Source organism: Leopardus geoffroyi, chromosome A1, assembly GCF_018350155.1.
Source record: "Leopardus geoffroyi isolate Oge1 chromosome A1, O.geoffroyi_Oge1_pat1.0, whole genome shotgun sequence".
In the NCBI taxonomy this organism is placed as follows: Eukaryota; Metazoa; Chordata; class Mammalia; order Carnivora; family Felidae; genus Leopardus; species Leopardus geoffroyi.
Window position 1 is genome coordinate 141703161 of NC_059326.1, and position 14340 is coordinate 141717500.

The following is a 14340-nucleotide window of genomic DNA, read 5'->3' on the forward strand; positions in this document are numbered from 1 at the left end:
CTACTGGTTTTTTTTTTTTACATGAGACATATGCTTTTCACTTTGCCCCAGTTCACACAACTTCCTGTTTCCCAAACATTCAGGTCTAACACCTGGTCCCTATAAGCAAATTAGTTTGTCATCTTTGCTGGAGTAACTTACATATCATCAATGCATCAATGTGATATCAAGAGCAATAGTGCTATTACTATTTTTATTATTTTTATAGCATCATGATTATTACTCAGAATATCAAGGATACTGATAGTATCCTAACCTAGGTTACTAAACTCTCCTAAATGAAAGTAGCTGACATGGAATGGACTAACAGAAAGAGGCATATTCAATTAACATCCTGTAATTCAAAGTCTCAGAACAAGGGTTGGCAAACTATGGCCAATGAGCCAAATTTGGCCTGCCACTTGTTTTAGTATGGTCTGAGGGCTATGAATGATTTTTAAAGGTTTAAAAAATATTTGTAATATTAAATTTTGTATTTTTAAATGGTTAAAAAATTATTTTGCAACATGTAAAAATGTAAAAATCATATGGAATTCAAATTTCAGTGTCCATCCACACTCATTCATCTACGGATCTCCTGTGACTGACTACTTTCATGCAATGACAGCGGAGATGAGTAGTTGTGATAGAACTGTATGGCCCACATAGCCTAAAATATATACTATCTGTTCCTTTACAAAAAAGGGTTGCTGACTTAGAAGACCACTACTTAATTCCATCCAACCTTTAACTATCTTAGCGTTTACCACACAACACTGAAGCCAGTTTGTTAGCTAGGTCTTATGTTCCTGGAAGATGGGATTAAGAGAAATTCTTGACCTTATACATAGTAAGCACTCAATGTTTGTTAAATGAATAAAAAGCTGAATATACAAATCTCACTATTGCCTTTTAACATTTTCAACTTAAAGAGATATACAAAACAACCCTAAAGCTAACAAAAGCGATTCACAAAACTTGAGAAATAAGAAAAATATGATTTTTGAGAAAGTATGCAATAAAAGAGATGGATTCCATGCCTAGGCCCACAGATGATTTTGGTTGGTAATCCAAGTCATCCTATTCCATTGTGCTTGTTACAGAAAATAGCGCAACAACCCCAGCAAAATGGAAGAGACTCTTAATTCCATACCACATTTGACAAGTAAAGGTGCTGAATATTTGCATGGCTATTGGCATATCAAAACAAAAAAAAAAAGTAAAGTTTTTGTTTAAAAAGCCCTATTACACCTGTCAGAATGGCTAACATTAACAACTCAGGCAACAATAGATGTTGGTGAAGATGCAGAGAAAAAGGATCTCTTTTGCATTGTTGGTGGGAATGCAAGCTGGTGCAGCCACTCTGGAAAACAGTATGGAGGTTCCTCAAAAAACTAAAAATAGAACTACCCTACGACCCAGCAATTGCACTACTAGGCATTTATCCACGGGATACAGGTGTGCTGTTTTGAAGGGACACATGCACCCCCATGTTTACAGCAGCACTATCAACAATAGCCAAAGTATGGAAAGAGCCCAAATGTCCACTGATGGATGAATGCATAAAGAAAATATGGTATATATATACATACATACGTACATACAATGGAGTATTACTCGGAAGTCAAAAAGAATTAAATCTTGCCATTTGCAACTACGTAGATGGAACTGGAGGGTATTATGCTAAGTGAAATTAGTCAGTCAGAGAAAGACAAACATCATATGACTTCATTCATGTGAGGACTTTAAGAGACAAAACAGATGAACATAAGGGAAGGAAAACAAAAATAATATAAAAACAGGGAGGGGAACAAAACAGAAGAGACTCATAACTATGGAGAACAAACTGAGGGTTACAGGAGGGGTTGTGGAAGGGGGGATGGGCTAAATGGGTAAGGGGCACTAAGGAATCTAGTCCTGAAATCATTGTTGCAGTATATGCTAACTAACTTGGATGTAAATTTTAAAAAATAAAAAATAAAATTAAAAAAAAAATAAAAAGCCCTATTTCGTGAAAAGGCTCAGGAAGCAAGTTATTGAACAGCAAATGTATTGCCCTGGAAAAAGAAAAAAAAAAAAATCACAGAAACCTAGTAATGCTCACATATAAAATTACAGTGAATAAAGTGTCAGGGGGCAAGATGCAGCAGGAGAAATTGAAAAGGTTCCACTCCCAGACAGTATAAATCAATGTATTAATGAAAAGTCACATGACATGATACAGCATATATAAGTTTAATTAACTTCACTAGATAGTATCAAATTGCTTTCCAAAGTAGTTGTATCAATTGATACCCACACTGCACTGTATGAAATATCCTAGTGCTCCTTGGCATCCTGATCAACAACTGGAATTGTCAGAATTATTAAGTTTCTGACAAAAAGAATGTGAAATGGTATTATATCATAGTTAGAAATATTAACTTTCCTGATAGCTTATGAGGCTATGTTTATTAAAATAATAGACACTGGATAAGTATTTGCTAAATCACTGAGTGAATATCTTCTGACTCTATTCCCTTCCTTTAGGGGAAGGCTAAGATTTAGTAAGAAAGCTTAACTCAAGTATATATTCACAGATTTTAAATTTGTTACTAAAATATTTTTCTGTAAGTAATTATATGGTCTTATACAGAAATACATGAAAAATTATAAAAAATTAAAATTAAAAAAACATTCGTAGTCTCATTGCTTAAATAACTATTGATCCAAAACGCACACAATTCCAAAATCCAAAAACGTTTTTAAAAAAGGAAATTTAAAAATTAAGCTTGGCACAAATTGATTTGGCAGCAAAATATAACCTCAACTGACATGAAATTATAAACTTTATGTATCCTACTTAATGTGAATAGTCCCATGTTTCACTGCAGAAATATTAACATGTTTGATTATAGAGTACTTCTTCAGATGTTATGAAAACCTATTACTGTTCAAAAATCTAAAAAAATTTGGAATGCAGAAATACATATGGGCCCAAGTGTTTCATATAAGGGATTATGAAACTGTATTAACATTAAAAAATATATTTGAGAGCGCATACAAACAGAGGAAGGGCAGAGAGAAAGAGACAGACAAGCAGGCTCGTTGATGTCCACACAGAGCCCAATGTGGGGCTCAAACCCAGGAACCGTGGAATCATGACCTGAGCAGAAACCAAGAGTTGGACACTTAACAAACAAACTAAGCCACCTAGGTGGCCCTATATTAACATTTTTAATACTTTCCATAGTCCTTTTCTTTCAAACACATATGTGTAAAAATTCATATGTGCGTGTATATAAATAATTGGAAAAATGTGTCATTGTCTTTCTTTTTTTACTGAAGTACAGTTGACACACATTGTTACATTATTTTCAGGTATACAACATTAATGATTCAACAAGTTTCTACCTCATGCTATGCTTAGTGTATCATTTTCAATATTACTAAATATTTTTTTTTTAAATGTAGCTGATGGGATACCTGGGTGGCTCAGTCGGTTAAGCGTCCGACTTCGGCTCAGGTCATGATCTCGCAGTCCGTGAATTTGAGCCTCGCGTCGGGCCCTGTGCTGACAGCTCAGAGCCTGGAGCCTGTTTCAGATTCTGTGTCTCCCTCTCTCTGACCCTCCCCCGTTGATGCTCTGTCTCTCTCTGTCTCAAAAATCAATAAACTTTTAAAAAAATATTAAAAAAAAATAAAAATGTACCTGTTAGTGGCTACAAACCATTTCATAGTACCAGTAGGAGAGCTTAATAAAGTATTATTTTATTGGATACTTAGGCCATTCCCATATTATAAATAATACTGTAATGAACATCCCTACTCGCCTGATAAGAAATTAGACCAAGTCCTTTTCCAATAAATGATAAGTGATCATTTACTAATGAATACTTCCTTTTCTTACTGATGTGATAAGCCACCTTTGCCATTCATTATTAGTAATAATAAACAAAATACAAATATTATATCAATCTATCCTATTTTAGCCTTGCTGTTATTTCCTTTTAGTCAGAGAAAATAGTATGCCAGATTTCACTGTTTATCAATAAACATATCAAACTTTAAAGAGATAAAAAGTTAACGAGAAAAATATGGAAAATGGCACATTCAGGGAAAAGAAGATAAATCTGATAATCAATAGGAATTGTAGATAGTACAGAAAAAAAGCAGGATAAGATTAAAATTTTTTTTTCACATTTATTTATTTTTGAGAGAGCGAGAGACAGCATGAGTTGGAGAGGGGCACAGAGAGAGAGGAGGGACACCGAATCTGAAGCAGGCTCCAGGCTCTGAGCTGTCAGCAGAGAGCCTGACGTGGGCTCGAATTCACGGACCGTGAGATCATGACCTGAGCCGAAGTTGGTCACTTAACCGACTGAGCCACCCAGGAGCCCCCAGAAATTAATTTTTTAAATAAAGTTTTCCAGAGCTGGAAAAAAACAATAACCTTAAAGACAAGTGCCAACTAGAATCAATGAAAAAAAAACACATCTTATATACACTGCTGAAAATTTCCAGAGATCCAAGAAAGAAAACTTTGAAAGAGAAAAAAAAAAGATTGACATATTTCACATTAATAATACCAGGTACCAGAAGACAATGGACCAAACTCTTCAAGTTCTCAGAGACAATGATTTGTAAATTGGATTTATAACTGTAATAATAAGGGAAAAATTCACTGACTCATTTAGCAAGTATTTACTGAGGGTTTCCTATGTGCCAGGCATGATTTTAGGTACCAAGGATGTAGCTAGTGAACAAAACTACAAAAATCTCTGCCCTATGGCACTTTTTAGTGGGAAAGAGAAGAAATAAATAAGCAAAATGTATAGTGTGTTAGAATGTGATAAGTGCTTTAAGAGAAAAAGCAGTAAAGAAGGATTGGTAATACGTGGGATTTGCAATTTAAAATAGGATGGTCAGAGAAGGCCTCTTTGAGAAAAGGATATGTGAATTAAGATCTGAAAAAGGCAAGAAGTCATTTGGATAGGTGATGAAATAAGTTATAGGCCAGGGGAATATTTTTTACTTCTATAAAAATTCAGGAAGTATTTATAATGCCCCCTTTCTACGAAATTTACTAAAGAATATACTCCAGCAAACTGAAAGTGAAAATCAAGAAAAAAATCGTGGTAAATATAAATGCAACAGTCTAGTAAAGAAAAAAAATATCCCAGGATTGAAATTGTGCTATAGGCCTGGAAAAGAGTCTAAGTAAGAATCTTAGTGTGGAATCTTACAACAGCATCTTTAAGAATTAGAGGAATGGAATAGATTATTTTTTAATTTTTTTAAAAGTTTATTTATTTTTGAGAGAGAGACAGAGAGAGTTAGCATGGGAGGGGCAGAGAGAGAGAGAGGGGAAAAGAGAATCCCAAGCAGGCTACACATTGTCAGCATGGAGCCTGACGCAGGACTCAAACCCATGAATTGTGAGATCATGATCTGAACTGAAAATAAGAGTTGGATGCTAAACAGACTGTGTCACCCAGGTGCCCCTGGAATAGATTCTAAGGAACAGATACAAGGAGTTAGAAGAGAGGTCATATTTTTTGCCTCTTCTCAATTGAAAAAAAAAAAAAAAAAAAAAAAAAAGACAATTGGAAACTCCAGGAAAATTCTTCCCCCACCACGGTGTTATGGTTGTAATATGAAGCAATTACTGAAAAAGAAAATTAATTTAACTTAGATTTGTAAGAATAATCTCCTTTGCGCAGCACAAGATCCAATGAAAAATAAATGTAATACTATGATATTTACTATATTTAAAATGATATATAATTTATTCATTTTCAACTTTTAAAATAAACCTATCAGCAAAAATCTATCTTTCCCCACTTGTCTATTCAATCATGTTTTTAATGTTTGTTTAAAAGTTAAGGAGTAGGTGATGGGCATTGAAGAGGGCATCTTTTGGGATGAGCACTGGGTGTTGTATGGAAACTAATTTGACAATAAATTTCATATAATAAAAAAATAAAAAATAAAAAAATAAATAAAAGCTAAGGAATGTCTATTTTTTTTTTTCATAAAAACCATGATGTAAGTGATGGCTACGATGACCCTTGACCAGCCAATGAAACTTTAGCATTTCATAAAAGTTAAAGAAAACTTTCATAAAAGTGATTACACCTGTGTAATCAATTTCCTGTATTAAATGCCTATTTGAGATCCCTAGCATGATTTCCTTTTTCCTGAGTGATATAGTTCTCCTCTACTGACATAACTAGTAACAACCTCTCCTTTTCTGAAGAAACAAATAATCTTTTGAGAGGTTTATTGTATGAGACATAAGGAATAAAAGAAACTTTTATCAAGGGCCTAATATGAACAGAGCTTTAAGTACTTTATTGCACTGAACACTTACAGTTCTATTTAAGTATCATCCCCATTTGTTCATTATCTCTCCTTACAATGTTTTTAAAGTCTTTAGCTTTCATGAGAACTGAACCAGGATCAATATTTCAGAAACGAATAAAATACAAGCTACATTATTTTGTGTAACTTTGAGAAAAATGATAATAGTAATGAAAATTAAGCTGACGAAACACAGCAATGTTTATAAAAGAAGTTAGGTTGGATGAAGGACTTTTGATGTTTTAGCATTTCCAATGGCCATCATCAAATCTGCTTCTCCCAAAACTAGCCCTATGGAAAAGTTCAACAGTTACAACTCAAGAAGAGATAGTTACAACAATGGAATACCACAAAATATAAAACAGATTTAGGCAAAAGCTTTAATCATTCAAGATAAACTAAAATTAAAATAGGATAATAAAAGCTGTTAACACACAGTGATCATTTACTATGGACCAGATACTATGTCAAAGTGTGCTGCATGCACTATGTCATTTAATCCTCAAAACAACCTTATAAAATAGGTACCATTATTATTTACATTTTAGTAACAACTAAACTGCAATTCACAGAGCTTGTCCAAGTTCTCATAGCTGTTAAGTGTCCCAGAACTGTTTTATTTCAAAGTTGTTAGTCTTCGCTACTACTTATACATTTTTATTTGTTTTTAAATTTATTTAAATACAAGTTAGTTAACATATAGTGTAGTATTGGTTTCAGGGGTAGAACCCAGTGATTAATAGCTTACATGTAACACCCAGTGCTCATCCCAACAAATGGCCTCCTTAATGTCCTTCACCCATTTAGCCTATCCCCCTCACCCACGTCCAGCAACCCTCAGATTGTTCTCTGTATTTAAGAGTCTCTTACTCTGTCTTTATCTTATTTTTCTTTTCCTTTCCCTATGTTCATCTGTGGTATTTCTTAAATTCCACATGAGTGAAATCATCTGATATTTGTCTTTCTCTGACTTATTTCACAAAGCATAATACACTCTAGTTCCATCCACGTTGTTGCAAATGGCAGGATTTCATTCTTTTTGATCATCGTGTAGTTTTCCACTGTATGTATGTATGTATGTATGTATGTATGTATATGTGTGTATGTATATATATATATATATATATATATATATATATACACATACATACACACACACACACACACCCCACATCTTCTTTATCCATTTATTAGTGGATGGACATTTGGGCTCTTTCCATAACTTGGCTATTGTTGATAACACTACTACAAACACTGGGGTGCATGTGCCCCTCCAAATCAGCAATTTTGTACTCTTTGGGTAAATACCTAGTAGTGCAACTGCTGGGTCATAAGGGTAGTTCTATTTTTAATTTTTTAAGGAACCTCCGTACTGTTTTCCTGAGTGGCTGCACCAGTCTGCATTCCCACCAGTAGTGCAAAAGGGTCCCCCTTTCTCTGCATCCTCACCAGCATCTCGTTTCCTGAGTTGTTAAAGTTAGCCATTCTGACAGGTGTGAGGTGGTATCTCATTATTGTTTTTATTTGTATTTCTCTGATGAGTGATATTGAGCATCTTTTCATGTGTCTGTTGGTCATCTGGATATCTTCTTTGCAAAAGTGTCTATTATTGTCTTCTGCCCATTTCTTCACTGGATTATTTGTTTTTTGGGTGTTGAGTTTGACGAGTTCTTTACAGATTTTGGATACTGACCCTTTATCCGATATGGCATTTGCAAATATCTTCTCGCATCCCATCGGTGCCTTTTAGTTTTGTTGATTGTTTCCTGTGCTGTACAAAAGCTTTTTATCTGGATGAGGTCCCAACAGTTCACTTTGGCTTTTATTTCCCTTGCTTTGGGAGACGTGTCTAGTAAGAAGTTGCTGCGACCAAGGTCAAAGAGGTTGTTGCCTGTTTTCTCTCTGATTATGATGCTTTCTTGTCTTACATTTAGGTGTTTCATCTATTTTGAATTTATTTTTGTGTATGGTGTAAGAATGTAGTCCTGTTTCATACTTCTACATGTCGCTGCCCAATTTTCCCAGCTTCATTTGCTAAAGAGGCAGTCTTTTTTCCATTGGACACCCTTTCCTGCTTTGTCAAAAATTAGTTGACCATACATTTGTGGGTCCCCCTCTGGGTTCTCTATTCTGTTCCACTGATCTATTTATAACTTATAGTTATTTATAACTTTTTAAAATGTGTTTAAACATTTGAACACATTTTTAAAAAAGTTAAAATGGGCTCAACTGCAAAAGGCATTATTGGTTGCCTATCCAACAGCCACTTCTTACTTGCCAACAGAATCTAATTTTGTTTATGATCATCCAAGCAGCAGGGCATAACCTCTAAAAAGAAAGAATCCAATCATACCCTCTCCCAAGTGATAGCTTAGGCATGTATAAGTGATCCATTTGCGGCCATAGCTACATAAAGGCCATCTGTTGGGGGCTTCTGAGAAGGTTGCCATTCTTCATAAATGCATTATAAGCAGATATAATTCCATTTTCTCCCCTAGACATCATCACCTGTGACACCTGCCACTTGTGGCAAGTACTGTGGGATCATGAGGAGATCCAGCCTAAAAGGACAGGTCACTCTGGGATGTTAGAGAACTTGAGTTTTTGATGATGGTATTAAACCACTGAATTAACCAACTCTGAAACACTCTACCTCCAATTTCTTTATCGTATGAGATGATGAATACCCTTACTGTTTAAGCCACATATAGCTTGATTTTCTATTACTCTGAAGCTAAAAGCATCTCAAGTTAAAGAGTCATTAATAGCAGAAGATTGTTCTACAGGTATGAAATAATGTTTTCTTACTTTGGATTAATTCATTCTGAACTGATAAATCACTCAGAAATTGAGATACCTCATTTCTTCTTCCCAAGTACAAATAAACATGAAAACGGTAGAGGAAATTACTTATATGATACCCAATTTTATGTTTTCTATTGTTTTAACAAATATTCCACATAAATTTTGGGCAGAAGTCTCTATTTCACACCTAAACCTCTACAAAAATTTAAACATTTGTGCTTATTTTTACTAATCATGGTGGTTACTGGAGGCTAATATCCATAATAAGTAATATATTTTCAGTTTACGAAGTACTTCTATAATTTACAGGATACTGGATATTATACAGTAAAATATCAATGCCTCTAAACCGTAACTTACAGAAGAGTGGGTATTAGATAGTTCAACAGTAAAAGTCTATAAACTATTATGGGGGTAAGATGTTTAATGGTGCTACAAAGGAAACAATATGGCACCAGGGAAACTGTATGTACTTACAACTTAGAGCTCAATAACTTGTTAAATGGATTTAAAATCTGTATCTTTCCCAGTGACGAGGGAAAAAATATTCAAGATTAGAAAAAGAAGTTCAATACATGACTTAACAAGTAAAGCAAGTTTTTCTGCCAAACACAACAGGAGAAAGCAGTGTACAGAAATCAAAGTAAAAGAGTGAATTGTAGGCTTTTGTAAACTAAAGGTATAGTAATGAGACACCAGGCACACAGAAGAAATACAAAAGGATATGGGAACAAAAATACCAAGAGACACGCAGGGAAAAAAAATCTACTCATTTGGGAAAATGCAAGTGGACTGCAAATGAGAGGCTTAGCCCCTTAATTAAGAATTCTCACTAGTTCCTTAGTAAGAAAGAACTGAAGGCTAACATCAGAATCTGATGATTTAATACTTATGGTCTATACAGTAAAATGTGTGTAGTAAAAATTTAGTTGTTTTAGTGATTCCTCACTTTTGAGGTCATTATAAAGTCCCAAGTGAGATTTCCCCAAATTTCAACCAATTACTATAGTCAAAATTTTGGGGATCAGGAAAATGAAGGAAGAACATGCTACAGTCTTGTCTTAAATAAAACAAAAATGTGCTACACACCAACATGCATCAAATGAGCTGGAGGTGGAGCTGGAACTTGTTCTTAAAATACCTTCTTTGCTCTTTATCCTCTTCCTCCAGCTCACTCATTCTTCAAAAATAACTCAAAAATGCCCTTGTCTTCCTGAAGGACTACTCGAACTTCTTCCCTACTACTCCCAAGCTGCTACTGTAAATCCTTCCTATGGATCTTCATGGCATATAGGATTTATCAAAGTAGGTTAAATTTTGTCTACTTCTACACTTGATAGTGGATGCCCATACAAATGAAAATGTGCCCCCTTCTCAGTGCCCATGAGAGTGTGTGCCTCACAGGTATGTTTACTGAACACACTCAAAATTACCCTGAGAGGTAAACAGGGCAGTCATCTCCATTTTCAAATGGGAAACTGTGATTCAAAGAGGTGAAATGACTCACCTAATGACAGCTGGCCAGGCGATGATGAAATTAGGATTTGAAAACATGACTTGTAACTTCCAGTGTCAATACTAACATATCATACCATCTTATGTCTGAAGTAAATAAAGCAATTTTCAATATTTAAATTTCTTTTATCCGTTCCCAAAGTAAAATCATTCCATGGTTCAAATATGAATAGCACAAAAGAGTACAAAGTGAAGCAACCCACCACCCACACCCTAATCCCAGCAGCTCAGTTCTCATCACTGGAAGCAACAAGTTATCAATTCTTGTGTATCTAAATGAAGGAAATTAAATGTTTAATTTATGGTATTTGTTACCTTACCATCTCCCAGTACCCTTCAGTTAATCTCCTAAACTGGAGATGGTTCAAGATATATTCACTGCTCAAATAGAACATATACTTTAATAATTTAATTTTAATATATATGATGGGACATTCTCTAAACAGCTAAAATGATACATGACAAATATAAAATGAATACCACTATTTTCTTTGCAATATTATGAATCTCAGGGGCTAACAAGCTAATAAATCTTAGAAATTAATAATACAAAAAACACAAATGTAAACTAATTATTTCACTAATTCTCTAAACTGTCCCTTAAAGGTTTTGAGTTATCAGTGAGATTGAAAAGTATGTACTAATGAAGGGGCTAAAGATACTGAATAGCTTCAAGTTTGTATGAAAAAGCAATAGCACCTCCCACAGCTGCTTCATCTCCGTACAAAAGCCTCTGACAGTTTTAATTATTACCTGAAAATCACAAATCTCTCTATACACTTGACTTTTTATCTTCTGTCCAGACCCATATCTCTGTCTTAATAACATCTCTATTTGGACATCCCACCAGCAACTAATTGTAAACAAGGCTGAAAACTAAGCTTATCATTATCCCACTCAAAAATGATGCCCTTTTCCCCAACTTGAGCTATCAACATCAGAATCAAGCCCTGGCTTCCAAGTTCAATATGAGTCAAGGGTGTGATACAGCTACAAAAGAAACAAAACAAAACCCAGCCATTTCAATCTTAGATGCATTAAAAGGAGAAAACAAAACGTGGTAGGTAAACATTACTGCACTGGACGAATAGCATTGGTACTATGATTATTCACAATTTACTTTATTTTTTAAGTTTATTTATTTTTCAGAGACAGTGGAAGTGGGGGGGCGGGCAGACGAAGGGGGACAGAGGATCCAAAGCAGGCTCTGCACCGACAGCAGCAAGCCCAATGTGGGGCTCAAACTCACAAACCATGAAATCCTGTCTTCACCCAAAGTCAGACACTCAACCGACTGAGCCGCCCAGGCGCCCCATTCATAATTTACTTCTACTTATATATAACTTAGATATAAAAGGGATTTGAGGCATCATCTGAAGAAAGACCCTGACAAACTACAATATTAACAGAGGAATATCCAACATCGTCATTCTGTTCTGTGAGATAGTTCAGCTTGCCTAAAACATTCAGATAGTTCATGAACTATGTATTTACTCCAAATTAATATAGGTTATCAAGACCAAAATGAGCAAAGAAAATATCATTTAATGAAAATGACTTTAGCTGATCCATGACTGTCACTTCTCATAAATAAGTTGACATCACTTAGAATATCTGAATTTCATCAAATTATAAAATAAGCCCAATTTAATGATATTTTACTATAATAATTATTCTTGGTGATCCATTAACTCAAGTTATTTATGGAATTACTGGTGTGAACATTTTGGAGCTAAATCTGAGATATTTCAGTTGTAGAGCTCTAGGATGCAGAGGAAAAACTCATGGCTTTGGGATTATGACCATTATACAAAGGTACTTTGACATGTAATGTAGTTTTTCAGTTTTTTGTACCAAGATCTGTTCATTAGGTCAAAATGGTTCAAGAAGAAACAAAGATTTCTCCTGTGTTTAAATGACTGATACTGAGGTCTTGTTTAAGTCCTTTACAACAGAAAAATGATAAAATAATTAACTAATAAGAATTTCCATTCAGAAAAAATTTAAGAGTTGAAAATAATTTTCACACTATATTCCATCTAAAGGTATACAAGTACAGTAATTTGGTACATGCTAAACAACCTACTTCAAATGTATATTTATTTTGTACTTTACCATGTTTAAATCATTTTTTTTCATACAAGTCAAATTTTTAAGTCTTTAACTACTCAAATAATATTTGGTAATGGTACCTGATATAGACCCATATGTGATACAATTTTAACAGCTAGCAAATCTGGTTTTAGAATTCAATATAGTAAAATTTTCTGAATTATTCTAGGATTAGATTGGTGATCCCCAATGACTCTGAAAATCTTTTTTGTCTATGTCACATTAACTATAGTCTGTAGTTTTCAAAAAGTTTGTGTTATCTCTAATATTACACTTTTTTTTCAATGGTTTACTCAGAGTAAAACAGTCATTTTACAGCCTGACTTCCCAAATTTGTCAGTAAACACTGTTTAAAAATGTTGCATTTTTACAACTGGAGGCACACCACCCTTAGCTCTTGCCCCGTGAACAATGTGTTAGCATGTAAAAACATAAAAAACCTCTAATTTCATCTCACCAAAAGAGAAGAATACACAATGAATTTTATGGCATTTCAAGAGTTATCACAACTTTTTGCAAGTTGTTCTACATAGTCTTCCTAGACTATTTCAGATGAGTTATTTGATAGAATCTTTCAGGATTCTGATTCTGTGGATAGACTATCATGATTATATATGGACATACCTGTAATAAACACCCTTCTCTGGTCAACCTAAAAAACCCAGGTAATAACAGCAGCATTTGGGGTTAAAGAAAGACATGGGATGGGGCACATGGCTAGCTCAGGTGTTGGAGCATGCAACTCGTGATCTAGGGCTTGTAAATTCGAGCCCCACACTGGGTGTAAAGATTACTTAAAAATCTTGACAGAAAGAAAGAGAGAGAGAGAGAGAGACAGAGAGAGAGAGAGAGAGAGAGAGAGAGAGAGAGAGAGAGAAAGAAAGAAAGAAAGAAAGAAAGAAAGAGAAAGAAAGAAAGAAAGAAAGAAAGAAAGAAAGAAAGAAAGAAAGAAAGAAAGAAAGAAAGAAAAAGAAAGACATAGGAGCTAGCTCAAACTTGTTTATATTTAGGGGGAAAATCTATCTGTTAAATTTTTTTTTAATGTTTTTATTTATTTTTGAGACAGAGAAAGACAGAGCATGAGCAGGGGAGGGGCAGAGAGAGAGGGAGACACAGAATCTGAAGCAGGCTCCAGGCTCTGGGCTGTCAGCACAGAGCCCGATGCGGGGCTCTAACTCACAGGTTGTGAGATCATGACATGAGCTGAAGTCGGAACCCTAACCAACTGAGCCACCCAGGCGCCCCATGGGGGGCAAATCTATCTTTTAAATCACCATGTAAATACAACAAAATAGCCAATTTTCAAATGTGGTAACAACTGCTATCTCTCACAGAAGAAAAAGGAATGCTCTTCAAAGAGATGTTAATAGATGTCAAAAGAAAAAGATGTTTATGAATAAAACTTAGGAAATATTGCATTTTTCTGTTCCCCTCTTAAAGGTTCACACCGTGAAAGCTTTTGAATAATCCTACAACAAAACATGTTAAACTTTAATTCAGCCCCTCTCAAATATATTTGAGCACAGAATACTTTTCAACTTACATGTTAAGATCTTGTTAACCATTTTCTATCAAACACCCTACTTG

The 14340-nt window shown here is 34.6% G+C and overlaps 1 protein-coding gene across 2 annotated transcripts in view; it reads right to left on the reverse strand.

Annotated features, from left to right (window-relative positions):
• TBCA (tubulin folding cofactor A) overlaps positions 1-14340 on the reverse strand; it is a 77626-nt gene that overhangs the window by 20765 nt on the left and 42521 nt on the right. The window contains exon 1 of one of the 2 annotated variants that reach the window (XM_045496385.1): positions 10634-10695. The exons of the other annotated variant lie outside the window; for it this stretch is intronic. Coding sequence (XP_045352341.1) covers positions 10634-10680 — 47 coding nt within the window. The 5' untranslated portion in view covers positions 10681-10695. Of the gene's footprint in view, positions 1-10633; positions 10696-14340 lie in introns of those variants that run through there. 2 annotated transcript variants of the gene reach the window in all.